At 45.9% G+C, this 17,898-nt stretch overlaps 1 protein-coding gene across 1 annotated transcript in view; it reads right to left on the reverse strand.

The window, feature by feature from the left end:
- The window catches only part of LOC126214857 (aminopeptidase N-like), a 235,715-nt gene that overhangs the window by 159,968 nt on the left and 57,849 nt on the right, over window positions 1-17,898 (reverse strand). The window contains exon 3 of the mRNA XM_049941492.1: window positions 16,323-16,577. Coding sequence (XP_049797449.1) covers window positions 16,323-16,577 — 255 coding nt within the window. The remainder of the gene's footprint in view (window positions 1-16,322; window positions 16,578-17,898) is intronic.

Genomic DNA, 17,898 nt, shown 5'->3' on the forward strand with positions numbered 1-17,898 from the left:
GATTAACACATAAGACAAGTACTACAGCTAGCAATTCTGTGTGTGTTACGGCAGCGAAACAGACGGCGCGCAAATACCCGTATTTTACTCATCCAGTGCCGGTCGGTGTGGCCGAGCGGTTCTAGGCGCTTCAGTCTGGAACCGCGTGACCGCTACGATCGAGGGTTCGAGTTCTGCCTCGGGCATGGATGTGTGTGATGTCCTTAGGTTAGTTAGGTGTAAGTAGTTCTAAGTTCTAGGGGACTGATGACCACAGATGTTAAGTCCCATAGTGCTCAGAGCCATTTTTTTACTCATCCAGTATTTGAGAATAAGAGGACTCGGCGACTTCCAACTAATTTTTCACGTAATTTCATATCTTTACGAAACTTTTTCTCGCTGATGTTCTCTCCCACAAAATAATGGAAAGAAAAGCGCAAATGAGGCAATCACTGATTTTATAGCTTACTACATTTTTGTTGTTCATGCAGTAAAACTTCAGGATCGGTCATGACGTTTCGATTTATTACTTGTTTACTATCAACTGTATTCGCAATACGCTTTGCAAATAGTATCTACACACTAGGGCGTGCTGGAAAAGTAATTCAGTTCTCGATGTCGGTTGAGGTACTACACGTCATGCATATTACTCGGCCGACTTCCCCGTTTCGCTGACGGCTTCCCCGTTTCGCTGACGGCTTCCCCGTTTCGCTGACCGAAGTTGCAACTTTTTGCCGCTAGAGGGCTCCGAATTGCAAGGGGTAACACGGCGGTGCGTGAGAAACAGAGTGCTGCAATCGTGTTTCTACGCGCAGAAAACGTGCCTCCAATTGAAATCCTCAGCAGAATGAAAGCTGTGCATGGTGGTGATCGTATCGGCATCAGTTGCGACCTTTGGTTGTTCGTGCTCGTAATGCCCCCAAAACTTAGAAAACATCTTCGAGAACTTCACTTTGATAGTGACGAAGCGGTACAAGGTGAGCATGTTGCTCCGTCAACAAAGCGAAACCTACTACAATTAAGGTACCAACAAACTGGTCTCTCGCTGGCAGAAATGGAATTTTGTTTAACAGATCTTATGATGGGAAGCTGGCCTGAAACCAGTTATTTGAAAATAAAGATAAGTGATCTGCAGAATAAAATTGGACATATTTGTGCAAATTTGTTGATTATGTTTTCAGTCCAGAAACTGGTTTGATGCAGCTCTCCATGCTACTCTATCCTGTGCAAGCTTGATTTCCCAGTACCCAATGGAACCTACATCCTTCTGAATCTGTTTAGTGTATTCATCTCTTGGTCTCCGTCTACGACTTTTACCCTCCACTCAGCCCTCCAATAGTAAACTGGTGGTCCCTTGATGCCTCAGAATATGCCCTACCAACCGATCCCTTCTTCTAGTCAAGTTGTGCTACAAATTTCTCTTCTCTCCAAATCTATTCAATACCTCCTCATTACTTATGTGATCTACCCAGACTACGTCGAGAAATAAATATGTAGACATGAAGAATAAAGATTTAGAACGTTAATTACGTTTATTTTATTTAAAAAGCTTACCAGTTTTCTTCATACTGCTTGTTGGAACTTTGCAAGTATTCTTTCGTGGAATGATTGGCGCTAGTACGGGGTGTTCAAAAAGTCCCTCCGGAGTGCCGTATGATTGTTTGCCTGCCTGGGTTTTTCAACAGAATAATAAACGCACTACGATACTGCAGTGATATTCTGTACCCATTCATAGGAGAACATGAGTTAAATGAAATACTGAACGGTTATTTTCAACAATATGATGCAACCGCGCATACAGCTCAATGTCACTGCTTGCTGATGTTTTTGGCGATCGCATAATTTCACAGGGACTTTGGCCTCCACAATCGCCTTACCTAACACCACCTGACTTTTATTCTGGGGTGCAGCGAAAGCAACTGTCTATAAAAACCGTCCAAAATCCATCGATGAATTGAAAACTGAAATATCCACTTTCACTGCTTCTGTTACAGAAGAAATGTTACAGCTTGTGTTTGGAAACATGACTAGACGAATTGAATTGTGTATTCAACAACAGGGGGGACACTTTCAACATTTAATGTGAAAATTTGTAAGTAAAAATGAATTTTCAATAAATTAATAACTTGTATTTCACTGAGTCTCATTTCGATATATTCACTGCGACATACGGCACTGCGCAGAGACTTTTTGAACACCCCGTACTATTTTATGTGCGTCCAGCACATTTGAGTAACATTCTAAGATGGGACACACAGTATTTTTGCAAGCAGTCTCCTCCGTGGTCTGCTACCTGCTTAATACGACTGAGCCTATGTGATCATTACATGTCATACTCTCAGTAATTCGTCAAGCTAATCAAATGGTTCAAATGGCTCTGAGCACTATGGGACTTAACATCTATGGTCATGAGTCCCCTAGAACTTAGAACTACTTAAACCTAACTAACCTAAGGACATCACACAACACCCAGCCATCACGAGGCAGAGAAAATCCCTGACCCCGCCGGGAATCGGACCCGGGAACCCGGGCGTGGGAAGCGAGAACGCTACCGCACGACCACGAGATGCGGGCGTCAAGCTAATCGTAATAGTTTGCAAACTCGTTCTACTTAGTAAGTTCAGCAAACAGCGCTTTTCCTGAATGATTCACTCTGCAGTGGAATATGCGATGCGTGCCACACTGGGACTCTCGAGTCCAGAACCTTGTGTTTCCAGACAGTACCCTTACTAAACTATTTGGGTGCAACTCATTAGCCACTCGTATAGCTCTCTTCTAACTTTACAGACGCCCTCATACTTTGCTGGAATAGCACGTCTGAAAGAAGGGGCAGTGGCGAGAGGTGGTTGAGCGACAGCATATGATTGTTTTCTGAATAAATGTTTCAATCTTCAGGAGAACGGTGCTGTTTTGGAACTTCTTGTCAGACTGAAACTGTTGTGTACTTATTTGTGCCTAGGTAGCTCACTGCGAAGAACAGGAAAAGTCCCAGATTTGAAATAGACTCTGGCACACTCTCAAAAAGAAGTACACGCTGTGCAGTCGCCGATCGAGGATTCGGTTCTGAGGAGGTCACAATTTTTTACTCTCCCCAAAATATAACTTACCATCACCCACACTTTTGAAGTGCCACAAAAATGTACGATTTTCATAACAACACCAATAAGAAATATCAAATGAAACTTCCTAACAGATTAAAACTGTGTGCTGAACATCACCCGAACCCAGGACCTTTGGCTTCAGCAGGCGAGTGACTACCAGTACACGACTAACAAATCGTCCTCACAGCTTTACTTCCGCCAGTACCTCATCTCCTACCTTCCAAACTTCACGGAAGCTATCCTGCGAAACTTGCAACACTATCACTCCTGGAAGGAAGGATAATGCTGAGGCATCGCTTAGTCACAGCTTGGGCGATATTTCCAGAAGATATTTTTTCACTCTACAGCAGAGTGTGCACTGTGAAAATGTGGGATTCTTTGTTGGACCCTACAGAACGTTGAACAAGATATTGTACCAGATTTCCTGTACACCAGCGTCAACTCAGTTGAAATTAGAGCAGCAGGAAGTTCTGTAAGAAGCTGCAGCTGTGACCAGTGGTAAATGAACAAAAGGTCTCAAACTCAAAATCGCCTTTTTTTGGCTACCGTCATCCTGGAAAGAATCATCATGGATGATGAAACTTGGTACTAACAAGACGACGCCACCACAAAACGACAAAGTGCAGAAATTCCCATAAATGGTCAAGTCTTTTGACAACATAACCAACAGTAAAGCCAATGTGACGTGCAAGTTGAACACTATCCAAAAGAAGAATTATTGCGACAATTTCACTTGGTTTTATGAATGATCTGTGTTTTGCACTGAAGTGGGGAGAGGCTACGTGGAACATCTGAAGAACTGAAACCAGCATCTTAATGGTTACCAACTTTTATTAATCCAGTCACGAAAGTTTTTGGACTGAATGGGTACGTTTCAGCATGTGGCTTATTGTAGGAGTACTACAAACAAGCCACTGAAAGATATTTTGTATTTAAAAGAGGGCAGAGCGTGACTGGCTGCGTGAGGCTCTGCTGGAGGACGATATAAGTGTTTAACGTCTCATCGACAACGAGGTCGTTAGGGACGGAGCACTAGCTCTGATTAGGGAAGAACGGAGAATGAAAAGTGGCTATGCCCTTTCGAAGGAACCATCCCGGCATTAGCCTTAAGCGGTTTTGGGAAATCACTCGGCTACTGACGCGGACAGTAAAATAATAAATAAATATTTCAAAGCGCAGCAATACAGCTACTGTCACCTATTAGCAGCGTTTGAAACCTTTGATCATGTCTGCAATCCACACACGGAATTTAATTCGCACGGGTATTTGTACTCCTGTGAGAACTGTTACCAAACTCGCTGAATCATCCTCGAACTAAGTCTGATTTAGGTAAGTTGGCATCTAACGTAGACAGTCGCGAGAAGTACTTCTGTCGGCAGGCAGCCACCACAGAGCTCCGTTCATTGCAGTGCTAGAAAATCGTGATGAATTCCGCATCTTAGACGTAAAGACTCTAAAATCCGCATATGATAAAGATGTCTATAGTGTCTCTAAAACCGTCCTCTCACGGGACGTGAAAACGCACGTGGACGAGGTGCTCGTGACGTCACAATGTGGGACTTCACTACACTACCGAGTGTGAAATAAAGAATTTAGCATGACAGATTTTTGCCGCGTGGAGATGAACGTGGCCAATGAGATGCGACATCGTTTTTACGTCATATCTGGTGGGTTTTCTTTATTTTAGAGTATGTGGTTGTTTCGAAGCATGAGCAAATTTAAGAAATCTCGAATAATAAACCGGATTCGATTCCCGGCTGGATTGGGGTTTTCTGCCCGGGGACTGGGTGTTTGTACTATCCTCCTCATCATCATCCGTGACACTGGTTAGACTGGACTGTGTACAAAAATTGGGCTGTGTAAAAATTGGGACTTTGTACGGGCCCTAATGACTCCGCAGTTGAGCGCCCCACAAACCAAACATCATCATCATCATCATCAAATAATAATAAAATGACAGGAAACCGTATATTGGTAGGTAAAGGCTTCCTACAGTTGGTGTTTTTAGTCTCATAACTTGGCTGCTATGAAAATATACCGTTTCATTGCCATGGCACAACGATGATCTATCAAAAAGGCGTCTTTCTGGTACAGTTTGCATATAACACCAACAAATTATATTTCTAGATATCGTCTTTAGGCAGAGTATACCATAAACAATTACTATGTCGAATATGTAGTGTAGACTGATAGTGTTGTGACTCGTGGGCTATGGAGAGAAAGGTAGTCCGCTCTGGTAACTGCGCAGTAAACGCAGCTAATTGCAAAGCTGAGGGGTCTGGGTTTTATTCCCCGCCGAGTCAGCGATTTTCTCTGCTCGGAGCCTGAGTGTTGTGCTGTCCTTACCTTCGTATCGTCATAACTGACATTCCACTGTTGAGCTGGCTGAATGGGCACGACCCGAACAAAAGAACAGATTAGCGTTCACATGCTACTAAACTGATTGTTTTTCCCTCATTTTTCTTTTATAAAAGATTCCGTGACTTTCTTATTAATTTAATAGACATGTTATCTTCAGAAGTCGAAGTTATTTGTTACAAATAATGTATGTTCTGTAATTATTTTTGCAAAGGCCAACGGCTGGAATGTTTCCCTGTGGCCAGAAATCGCGTGACTGCCGGTCTGTAGCAGTAAATAAACCCAAATTACATACTCGTAGCTTTTGCTATTATGAGACTCTGTGCAATATATGCATATCTATCTCTTTGTTTCATGGGCTACATCACATTTGTATCTTGCTGTAAATAGCTTCGTCAATGAAAGTGAGCAGCTTCGAAAAAGCTCCTCTTCCAGTGAAACGAAACTATGAAACGATCTTTAAGTCTATGTGACGAAACACGTTATTTCAGAGTGATGGCAGTCAGTGCAACATCCATGTTATTATGGATATTATGGGTGCGCATATTGACATAAAAAAAACTTTGTGTTCTCTCTTACGGCAGGTCTTGTCATGGGGGAAGCCTCGTCAGACAGTTCCACCGCATGAGCGTCTAGGGAGGTGATTCCAGTAGTGGTTTCCCGTTGCCTTCCTCTGATGATGATGAAATGATAATGAGAACAGCACAACACCCAGTCCCTGAGCGAAGAAAATCTCCGACCAGCCGGGAATCGAACCCGGGCCCTTTGGGGTGACAGACCGCCGCGCTGACCGCTTTGGTTCGTTGTACACTCGTGGAAATGGAAAAAAGAACACATTGACACCGGTGTGTCAGACCCACCATACTTGCTCCGGACACTGCGAGAGGGCTGTACAAGCAATGATCACACGCACGGCACAGCGGACACACCAGGAACGCGGTGTTGGCCGTCGAATGGCGCTAGCTGCGCAGCATTTGTGCACCGCCGCCGTCAGTGTCAGCCAGTTTGCCGTGGCATACGGAGCTCCATCGCAGTCTTTAACACTGGTAGCATGCCGCGACAGCGTGGACGTGAACCGTATGTGCAGTTGACGGACTTTGAGCGAGGGCGTATAGTGGGCATGCGGGAGGCCGGGTGGACGTACCGCCGAATTGCTCAACACGTGGGGCGTGAGGTCTCCACAGTACATCGATGTTGTCGCCAGTGGTCGGCGGAAGGTGCATGTGCCCGTCGACCTGGGACCGGACCGCAGCGACGCACGGATGCACGCCAAGACCGTAGGATCCTACGCAGTGCCGTAGGGGACCGCACCGCCACTTCCCAGCAAATTAGGGACACTGTTGCTCCTGGGGTATCGGCGAGGACCATTCGCAACCGTCTCCATGAAGCTGGCCTACGGTCCCGCACACCGTTAGGCCGTCTTCCGCTCACGCCCCAACATCGTGCAGCCCGCCTCCAGTGCTGTCGCGACAGGCGTGAATGGAGGGACGAATGGAGACGTGTCGTCTTCAGCGATGAGAGTCGCTTCTGCCTTGGTGCCAATGATGGTCGTATGCGTGTTTGGCGCCGTGCAGGTGAGCGCCACAATCAGGACTGCATACGACCGAGGCACACAGGCCCAACACCCGGCATCATGGTGTGGGGAGCGATCTCCTACACTGGCCGTACACCACTGGTGATCGTCGAGGGGACACTGAATAGTGCACGGTACATCCAAACCGTCATCGAACCCATCGTTCTACCATTCCTAGACCGGCAAGGGAACTTGCTGTTCCAACAGGACAATGCACGTCCGCGTGTATCCCGTGCCACCCAACGTGCTCTAGAAGGTGTAAGTCAACTACCCTGGCCAGCAAGATCTCCGGATCTGTCCCCCATTGAGCATGTTTGGGACTGGATGAAGCGTCGTCTCACGCGGTCTGCACGTCCAGCACGAACGCTGGTCCAACTGAGGCGCCAGGTGGAAATGGCATGGCAAGCCGTTCCACAGGACTACATCCAGCATCTCTACGATCGTCTCCATGGGAGAATAGCAGCCTGCATTGCTGCGAAAGGTGGATATACACTGTACTAGTGCCAACATTGTGCATGCTCTGTTGCCTGTGTCTATGTGCCTGTGGTTCTGTCAGTGTGATCATGTGATGTATCTGACCCCAGGAATGTGTCAATAAAGTTTCCCCTTCCTGGGACAATGAATTCACGGTGTTCTTATTTCAATTTCCAGGAGTGTATTTCGTCGTAGCGGACGTCACATGACATCCGTTGAAGTTAGTTGTTGATCTTTTCACTCAGTTTTTTTATTGCAGAGGCCAGGCAGCTCTCTGACCGAACACGCTGAGCTACCGTGCCGGCATCCACTCAGCTATAGGGGCGGACATTGACATTAGACAATATACTTTAAATATATTAAATTTACAATCGGAAATGGGATGAGGATTGAATTGATTTACCAAATAACTTACAGTATGTACGTCAGATCGTTGTGCAGAATTATTTTATGTTCAATTTTCATTTCCTCTTCTTTTCTTCGACAATCGCTCACAGAGCCAACGCAGGTATTCTACGCGCGTCCATTTCCTTGAAGAAACTGTTTGGTCTGGCTGAACAAAACCGAAAACGGTTGCTGCAGAGCACAGAGGCCGGAAATCACGAGTCACGTTATGGTCCGCGAGATGTAGCAGGTCGTTACAGAGCGTGCAGCGACCATGAGGGACATCAAGTCTGACAGACTTGGCGATTAGAAACATGTCCCGTGTGAGGACGGGTTAAGCATGCCAAAAATCTGCCCCTGATTTTTTAAATAGGAGAAATCTTTCGGTGAAATGGCGGGCAGAGAGTTCTGCGCAGCGGAAATGGCCAGACAGTGATGGCGGCGGTAGCCCAGGTCACTAGCTGTCTCATGCCGCATGTATACTGCGTTCATCGTAAGAATAAACGTGATGTAAACATTACACCATGTATTCTTCCGGGTTTGCTGGAATCTCATTGGGTTTCGTTTCACGTGGAGCGGAAGCCAAGCTGTCTCGAGTACAGTCAAGTACAGTAACAGGGACACGTTTCATTCTGTGCGTTACGCGCATATCAACTGAACGATAATGACGGGACAGCAACTTGAGCAGCGCATTTACCGTGGACAGCAATGCCCAGCCAACTGGTCCAACTAACCTGCACTGATGTGGGCAGATGTAAAAGGTGACGCGCAGAGAAACAATATACCTTCGAATGTCATTTAATTTTTAAACAGGATGAAATAATATTACGCAAAACTTCAGCAATACCACACGATCCATTAGGTCGCCAGGCGGAAAGCACAACATGATCTAGTTCTTACGCGCGGGATGTGTGTGACGCAAAAGCGTACTGCCGGGATTGCTTCGAATAGTTAAAATATTGAGGCCAATGAAGACATTACTTACTCAGTCGTCTGGTAATCTCTGAACTCTTTTTCATATACGAATCCGACATATAAATTTCAGTACTGAAACTGTCACCCGCTACGTTGATAACGAGTCGATCACCAACACAATCCTCGGAGCCATCCATGCGCCACATTTTCTCCTCTTCTTTTATGACGTGCCGTTTTGTATCCCGCCAGCATCTGACACTGACAAAGCTTCATGCATCAGTTGCAGTACATCTGGCAGCTTAAAATGTGTAATTATTTCTCGCGACAAACCTTGGTACGAGATCAGTTCTGTTGGGTTCATGTTGCAATGGTACGGTGACAACTTAAAAATGCAGCATTTGCACAGTGTGCTCGATGGTTGGTTTCCATATTTCTACGACGCTTTTCAAATGGTTCGGAGCACTATGGGACTCAACTTCTGATATCATCAGTCCCCTACAATTTAGAACTACTTAAACCTAACTAACCTAAGGACATCACACACATCCATGCCCGAGGCAGGATTCGAACCTGCGACCGTAGAGGTCGCGCTGTTCCAGACTGTACTGCGACGCTTTTCACTGTGCCATAAAACAATGGGCGTAGTTCAAATAAAGAGAATTCGATTTTTCATTTTTGTCCTGAAACTTTAATTTGTTATGTTTTCTAAATTAAAAGAATCTTAATTAGGGATTGCAAACTGAACAAAATGAAAGACCAAAAAACGAGATTTGAACCACCGATCCTTGGACTTACCAGATTACTATTCTACATGCTACCAATTCAGCTATACATCGCACTTACAAAAACGTTGTGACTTTAGTAAGAAATATTTCAAAGACGATTATTTCTCTAAATATGTGAAAAACCACTGAGAATAGTCTGTTTTTCTCCACTTCTTACCGGTGTCATTCGCGCGTAGTTTCACTATGGAGCAGGAACCAGCATCAGCGATTTTCATATTACGTATTGACAGCACGCCAATCAGAGACTGCTACTATATAGACGATTTCTTCAGTAAAAACTACTTAGCTGAAGTATGATTATGAAAGATTTTGACGGCTCTTCATTTGTTAGAATATGTTTAAGTTTCATTTACCGTAATATAGTAATAAGATATCTAGTACAAGGTCTGTTCAAAAAGTTCCGGAACTTTGTCTTCTAAAATTTTCTACGTTTATCTTTTCCATATTGTGTGCTTTGAAACACTCTCTTCCGCAATTGATACACCTCTGCCAATGCCGTTTCGACTTCCGGAAGGAGTCTTCGTACAACTGTGCTGGTTCGGGAGAAGCCGTCTGAGAATTTTCCTTTGTTAACCTAACCAAACCTGCACATCCTCGTCCTTTCAATGGGTTTTCCAAGTTGGGAAATAAAAAAATGTCCGCAGGGGCCAGGTCTGGAGAGTATGGAGGATGAGGCAGCACAGTGATTTCATTGTTTGTGCAATAGTTTATTTGAATGAATGTGCGGGTGCGTTATCGTGATGCAAGAGCCATGAATTGTCTCGCCACATATCGGGCCGTTTCCTTCTTAACATTTTGTCATAAGCGTTCCAACACATCCCGATAGTACCATCGATTAACAGTTTGTCCCTGTGGCACGAATTCATGATGAAATGATCTTTCAAAGTTAAAGGAACAATACTGAACCTTGGTCTCGATATCATAACTGTAGACCCAGGTCTCATCACCAGCCGGCCGATGTGGCCGAGCGGTTCTAGGCGCTTCAGTCCGGAACCGTGCTGCTGCTGCGGTCGCAGGTTCGAATCCTGCATCGGGCATGGATGTGTGTGATGTCTTTAGGTTAATTAGGTTTAAGTAGTTCTACGTCTAGGGGACTGATGACCTCAGATGTTAAGTCCCATAGTGCTCAGAGCCATTTGAACAGTTTCGATTCTCTTACGGAACATCTCGTGATCCAAAAGCTCTTCACGGACTGCGAGGCGAAGTCTGGTCTGCCGGCCGAAGTGGCAGCGCGGTTCTAGGCGCTGCAGTATGGAACCGCGAGACCGCTACGGTCGCAGGTTCGAATCCTGCCTCGGGCATGGATGTGTGTGATGTCTTTAGGTTAGTTAGGTTTAACTAGTTCTAAGTTCTAGGGGACTAATGACCTCGGAAGTTGAGTCCCATAGTGCTCAGAGCCATTTTTGAAGTCTGGTCTTGACTCATGATCCGTGAGACGGACTTGGCAGCAACAAGATGCATTCCAAGATGCTGTGTCAGGATTTAATGACGCGATCCATATGAAATACTACGTTCTTGTCCGGCCTCTCGGGCAGCCAGTCTTCGATTGGCACACACAATTTCGTTGACGTCCCTGGCATGAGCGTCGTCGGTAGATGCCGAAGAGCGGTGTCCTGAACGAAGTTCATCTTTAACTTGCGTCCGACCATTTTTAAACCAGTCTTAACAGCGAGTACATCTTGAGCACTAATCACCGTACGCTTCCTGCATTTGGTGTATCTCTGTAAAGGTTTTCTTGAGTTTCAAACAAAATTTAATACAGACGCGTTGCTCCTCTAACTCTGCCGTCTAGAAATTCGCAAACTGCGCGACAACGTTGTACTCAATACTGAGCCGTGCATGGCTCGTGTTCCCGCCATCATGTATTTTACACCCTGTTCTTAACGTAGTTACACCTCACTACGTTAATTTAAATCACTACTCTCAATGAGTTGCTGCTTTGCCTAACAGTGACCGGCCCTAGCAGCACGTATCGATATATCCCCTCTCGTAGTATCTTTGCTTGACTGCTATTACAGGGTGTCCGAAATGATTTACCCTGATTTATAACTCAGGCTAGAAGTAAGATACAAATATGAAACTTGTGTCGAATTGTTTACAACTATCAAAGTTTTTTTTCTGTTTTAGGTTCGCTGTATGTAAGTAGTGGATGAGGTGCAGTGCCCAAGAAGCCATGTTAACCAATGAGGAGAAGGCACGGTGTATCCTGTAATACCATGAGTCACGATCACCAACCACAGTGCAGACACACTTCCAGACTACATTTGGAAGGAATCCACCTCATGTCAAGAGCATTAAAGCCTGGTATGAGAAGTTCAAGAACACAGGATCGCTTGCTGACCTTCCGAGGTCTGGTCGACCAAGAACCTCAGCAGACAGGGTGGAAGTTGCAAGGCAGTCTTTTCTGGGAAGTCCGAAGAAATCGGTGCGCAGGGCCTGACGTGAATTACAGATGCCATAAAGCTCTCTCCATGGCATTTTACACAAACGTTTATTGTTTCGTGCATACAAAGTGCAAATCGTTCAGGCCTTGTTGCCCAATGACAGTACACGTCGATATGACTTTGCGGTCGAAATGCTATCATGTATTGAGGACGATGATGGTTATTTCAGACAAACTGCGTTTTCCGATGAAGCGACCTTTTCTGTCAGTGGAGTAGTGAGTCGCCATAATGTGCGCATTTGGGGTTCACAACCCCCTGGCGAGGTCATGGAGTGCACCAGAGGCAGTGCAAAGGTGAATGGTGCGCGCTATTGCACGATCGAATTATCGGGCCATTCTTCTTCGCTGATGCTACCATCACATCTGCAGTGTATCCGGACATGTTCCAACTGCATGCTGTTCCTCAGCTGCTTCAGTATCACCGCGATGTCTTGTTTCAAAAAATGGTTCAAATGGCTCTGAGCACTATGCGACTTAACTGCTGAGGTCATCAGTCGCCTAGAACTTAGAACTAATTAAACCTAACTAACCTAAGGACATCACACACATCCATGCCCGAGGCAGGATTCGAACCTGCGACCTTAGCGGTCACGCGGTTCCAGCCTGAAACGCCTTTAACCGCACGGCCACACCGGCCGGCTGTCTTGTTTCAGCAAGACGGTACACCGCCTCATTGGGGTTTGGACGTGCGTGCCTAGCTCGATATGGCCTTTCCTGGGCGATGGATTGGTCGTGATGGGCCAACGGTTTGGCCTCCACGCTCTCCTGACATAACCCCATTAGACTTCTTTTTATGGGGTTATGTCAAGGACGAGGTCTACCGAACACATGTACCAGATCTTGAAACCCTGCGGAGACGGATAACCACAGTCGTTGAATAGATCCGTCGAGTGATGTTGGCTAATGTGTGGACGGAAATTGAAATCGCCTAGATGTGCTACGTGCTACCAAGGGTGCTATGTGGAAGTTTACTGATTTGTGAAAAAAACTTTATCGTTTGTGAACAATTAGACACCAGTTTCATATTCGTATCTTACTTCTAGCCTGAGTTATCAATTTATGTAATCAGGGGAAGGCTTTTCGGACACCCTGTACTTCCCCGTCGTTGTCTGTCGTGGGCCAGTTCCGGTGGGGACTCCGGGTCGCGGGTTCGGACTGCTAGTCGGCTGGAACGCGCCTGGAGCTCAGTCCGGACCTGCCAGTCGGGGAGTTGCAATTCGGTACTGGGGCAGTAGGGTTGGAGCAGCAGTGAGGTCTGCGTCGACATGGCTCGCCCGACCATTGCCGCCACACATCACTTGAGCTGGTCCACGGTCTTGGTGGATCGTCGGTCGGTCGTCCCACCGGACGACGCGTTTTGGCTCGCCGATCGTTCGTGAGTCGGCTGTGTGTGTGTGTGTGTGTGTGTGTGTGTGTGTGTGTGTGTGTGTGCGTGTGCGTGTGTGTGTGTGCGTGTGTGTGTGTGTGTGTGTGCGCGACTCCAGATGTGTGTTCGTGCGTGCTTAGTTACTGTTGAGTATCGTTCACGTCTTTGTGCAAGTGTTTGTCAGGTTGTGTGTGCAGTTGTTGTTAGTTCCGCTGACGACTATTTTAGATGATGTCGGCATTCTGAGGGAGTAGTCGGTCGGTTGTTGCAGTTCTCCGCGCGGTGCAGTCGGCTGTGGCCGCCGGCAGTCCCTGCGCAGTGTCGGAGCGTGTGTGTAGCTGTCAGATCGCGACGAGCTTCGTGGTTCGCCGACTGAGGACGTCAAAGTTGAGTAGTGGATTCAGCTACCCAAGCGACGTCTATTCATGTTGTGGTGGTTGGGGAGGTTTTCGGGTGAGCAACACAGAGTGGTTCTACTGCTGAGATTTAGCCGCCATGTGGTGCAATTGTTGTGGTCGACTACGATTTGAGTGCACCAGTGGAATTTTCTGTCGTGTAGCCAGTACTGTTCTGTTTACCTGACCTGGGCATTGTTTTTTTGAGCGAGTTAACTATTACCGTGTTTCAAATTCAAGTGTACCAGCGGAATTTTCTGCCTAGTGGCCGTTAGTGTTCCGGTTACCTGCCCTGGCCACTAACGTAATTTCAGGCACCATCCTTTCCTCGCCTGTTGTCGCTGTCCAACATAGCGTGTAATTTTGACAGCTAATACGTACTCCGTTGAGTGCCACCGGTGTTCAATTATCTGTTGTCAGCTATTTTAAATTTTGGGCTTATGGTCATTGTTTGTTTCTTAAAATTTGCAAATTAATTTTTAAATTTGTCTTTCAAGCTTAAACACTGCGGACTTCTGCCATTAAAGATTATGGCAATATATTTTGAAATTTTGTAGTTGATTGTGACCCTCAGTCATTTGTGTTGCACCTTGTATTATGTTGCCTTTTGGGTTTTAAATTATTTTATTGCTATCTTAATTGAATTTTTGATATTTTTTTAAAGATTTCTTGTTGGCCTTCTGCCTTTAAAGGTCTATGGTAATATATTCTGAAGTTTTGAAATTTAATTGTGGCCCTCAGCCATGTGTGTTGCACTTTGCGTATGCTGTTTTTTCAATTATTTTATTGCTATCTTAATTCGAGTTTTATCTTGTTAAGATTTCTCGTTCGAAGCCCTCAGCCGTGAAAGAGTTGCTACATTACAATAAATGACAATTAGAAGCAGAAACTTACTTCAACCCTTGGCCCTTAACACAACCTTATTACCTGTTCTGCCCAGAGGGTTTAGCGGGCGTTTCAAACACAGCATTGAAAAATAACTAACAGACACACAGCAGTGAAACTTCCTGCAGCTGCGCTTTAAACACGGGCGTGTGCAGGTATGCCAACCGCACTTCGCTCCAACACGCCACTGGCGCGAAATTAGGAATGTTCTGGAATTTTTTCAACAGACAATAGCTCCGTACTTAGCAATCATATACAACCGCTCGCTCACCGATAGATCTGTACCTACAGATTGGAAAATTGCGCAGGTCGCACCAGTGTTTAAGAATGGTAGTAGGAGTAATCCATCGAACTACAGACCTATATCATTGACGTCGGTTTGCAGTAGGGTTTTGGAGCATATACTGTATTCAAACATTATGAATCACGTCGAAGGGAACGATCTATTGATACGTAAACAGCATGGTTTCAGAAAACATCGTTCTTGTGCAACGCAGCTAGCTCTTTATTCGCACGAAGTAATGGCCGCTATCGACAGGGGATCTCAAGTTGATTCCGTATTTCTAGATTTCCGGAAAGCTTTTGACACCGTTCCTCACAAGCGACTTCTAATCAAGCTGCGGGCCTACGGGGTATCGTCTCAATTGTGCGACTGGATTCGTGATTTCCTGTCAGGAAGGTCGCAGTTCGTAGTAATAGACGGCAAATCATCGAGTAAAACTGAAGTGATATCAGGTGTTCCCCAGGGAAGCGTCCTGGGACCTCTGCTGTTCCTGACCTATATAAATGACCTGGGTGACAATCTGAGCAGTTCTCTTAGGTTGTTGTTGCAAAGCGATTTAGAAAAGATTGTTGTATGGCGTGGCAGGTTGCAGTTGACGCTAAATAACGAAAAGTTTGAGGTGATCCACTTGAGTTCCAAAAGAAATCCGTTGGAATTCGATTACTCGATAAATAGTACAATTCTCAAGGGTGTCAATTCAACTAAGTACCTGGGTGTTAAAATTACGAACAACTTCAGTTGGAAAGACCACATAGATAATATTGTGGGGAAGACGAGCCAAAGGTTGCGTTTCATTGGCAGGACACTTAGAAGATGCAACAAGTCCACTAAAGAGACAGCTTACACTACACTCGTTCGTCCTCTGTTAGAATATTGCTGCGCCGTGTGGGATCCTTACCAGGTGGGATTGACGGAGGACATCGAAAGGGTGCAAAAAAGGGCAGCTCGTTTTGTATTATCACGTACTAGGGGAGAGAGAGTGGCAGATATGATACGCGAGTTGGGATGGAAGTCATTAAAGCAAAGACGTTTTTCGTCGCCGCGAGATCTATTTACGAAATGTCAGTCACCAACTTTCTCTTCCGAATGCGAAAATATTTTGTTGAGCCCAACCTACCTAGGTAGGAATGATCATCAAAATAAAATAAGAGAAATCAGAGCTCGAGCAAAAAGGTTTAGGTGTTCGTTTTTCCCGTGCGCTGTTCGGGAATGTAATGGTAGAGAGATAGTATGATTGTGGTTCGATGAACCCTCTGCCAAGCACTTAAATGTGAACTGCAGAGTAATCATGTAGATGTAGACTTGGTACATAAGTGGGACCTACGTGTGCTACGGCGGCTGTGTGTGTTTGTTGACATGAGGTTTGCTCCTGTACACTCACTTGGTGCGGCCGGCTTCGTGGTAGGAGGTGCGGTAGAAGCCGGTGAGGGAGTCGCGCAGCACGCCTCGGAAGGGGATCTCGAGCACGTAGCGGGCGCCGGGCTGCAGCGGCGGAGACACCGACAGCGAGTACGTCTCCTGGGCAGGGTCGGCCCTCTGGCTCACCACGGTGGGCCTGCCGCCGCTGCTGGTGGTGATGGTGGTAGTGGTCGTGGTGGTGGTGTTGCCGCCGCTGGCAGCGGGCGATGCCGTCGTGCTGTGGGCAGCCGAGCACATGCGTGTCAGAAAATAAAAAAATCTCGTACCACTGAAAAGATGAATGAAGAAAGTAATAGTGTCAGTGAACAGAGCTCCAGGCCCCCATGGAACCCTGTTAGATTCTATACACCAGAGGTCCCCAACAAAATTTTCTCGAGCACCCCCTCATCGAGCATGATCGGTACCTTCTCATGAAAATATGGCTGACATCGAAATAAGTGTCAAAGGAATAGAAAAGCAACTGAAATCACTCAACAGAGGAAAGTCCACTGGACCTGACGGGACACCAATTCGATTCTACTTAAAGTACGCGAAAGAACTTGCCCCCCTTCTAACAGCCGTGTATCGCAAGTCTCTAGAGGAACGGAAGGTTCCAAACGATTGGAATCGAGCACAGGTAGTCCCAGTTTTCAAGAAGGGTCGTCGAGCAGATGCGCAAAACTATAGGCCTATATCTCTGACATCGATCTGTTGTAGAATTTTAGAACATGTTTTTTGCTCGCGTATCATGTCATTTCTGGAAACCCAGAATCTACTCTGTAGGAATCAACATGGATTCCGGAAACAGCGATCGTGTGAGACCAAACTCGCTTTATTTGTTCATGTGTCCCAGAAAATATTAGCTACAGGCTCACAGGTAGACGCCATTTTCCTTGACTTTCGGAAGGCGTTCGATACCGTTCCGCACTGCCGCCTGATAAACAAAGTAAGAGCCTGCGAAATATCAGACCAGCTCTGTGGCTGGATTGAAGAGTTTTTAGCAAACAGGACACAGCATGTTGTTCTCAATGGAGAGACGTCTACAGCCGTTAAAGTAACCTCTGACGTATCACAGGGGAGTGTTATGGGACTACTGCTTTTCACAATATATATATAGTGTCGGAAGTTCCATGCGGCTTTTCGCGGATGATGCTGTAGTATACAGAGAAGTTGCAGCATTAAAAAATTGCAGCGAAATGCAGGAAGATCTGCAGCGGATAGGCACATGGAGCAGGGAGTGGCAACTGACCCTTAACATAGACAAATGTAATGTATCGCAAACATATAGAAAGAAGGATCCCTTATTGTATGAATATATGATAGCGGAACACACACTGGTAGCAGTGTTTTGAAAAATATCTGGGAGTATGCGTACGGAACGATTTGAAGTGGAGTTATCATATAAAATTAATTGTTGGTAAGGTGGGTGCCAGGTTGAGATCCATTGGGAGAGTCCTTAGAAAATGTAGTCCATCAACAAAGGAAGTGGCTTACAAAACACTCGTTCGGCCTATACTTGAGTATTGCTGATCAGTATGGGATACGTGCCACGTCGGGTT

The sequence above is a fragment of the Schistocerca nitens genome, chromosome 12 (assembly GCF_023898315.1).
Source record: "Schistocerca nitens isolate TAMUIC-IGC-003100 chromosome 12, iqSchNite1.1, whole genome shotgun sequence".
Classification (NCBI taxonomy): Eukaryota; Metazoa; Arthropoda; class Insecta; order Orthoptera; family Acrididae; genus Schistocerca; species Schistocerca nitens.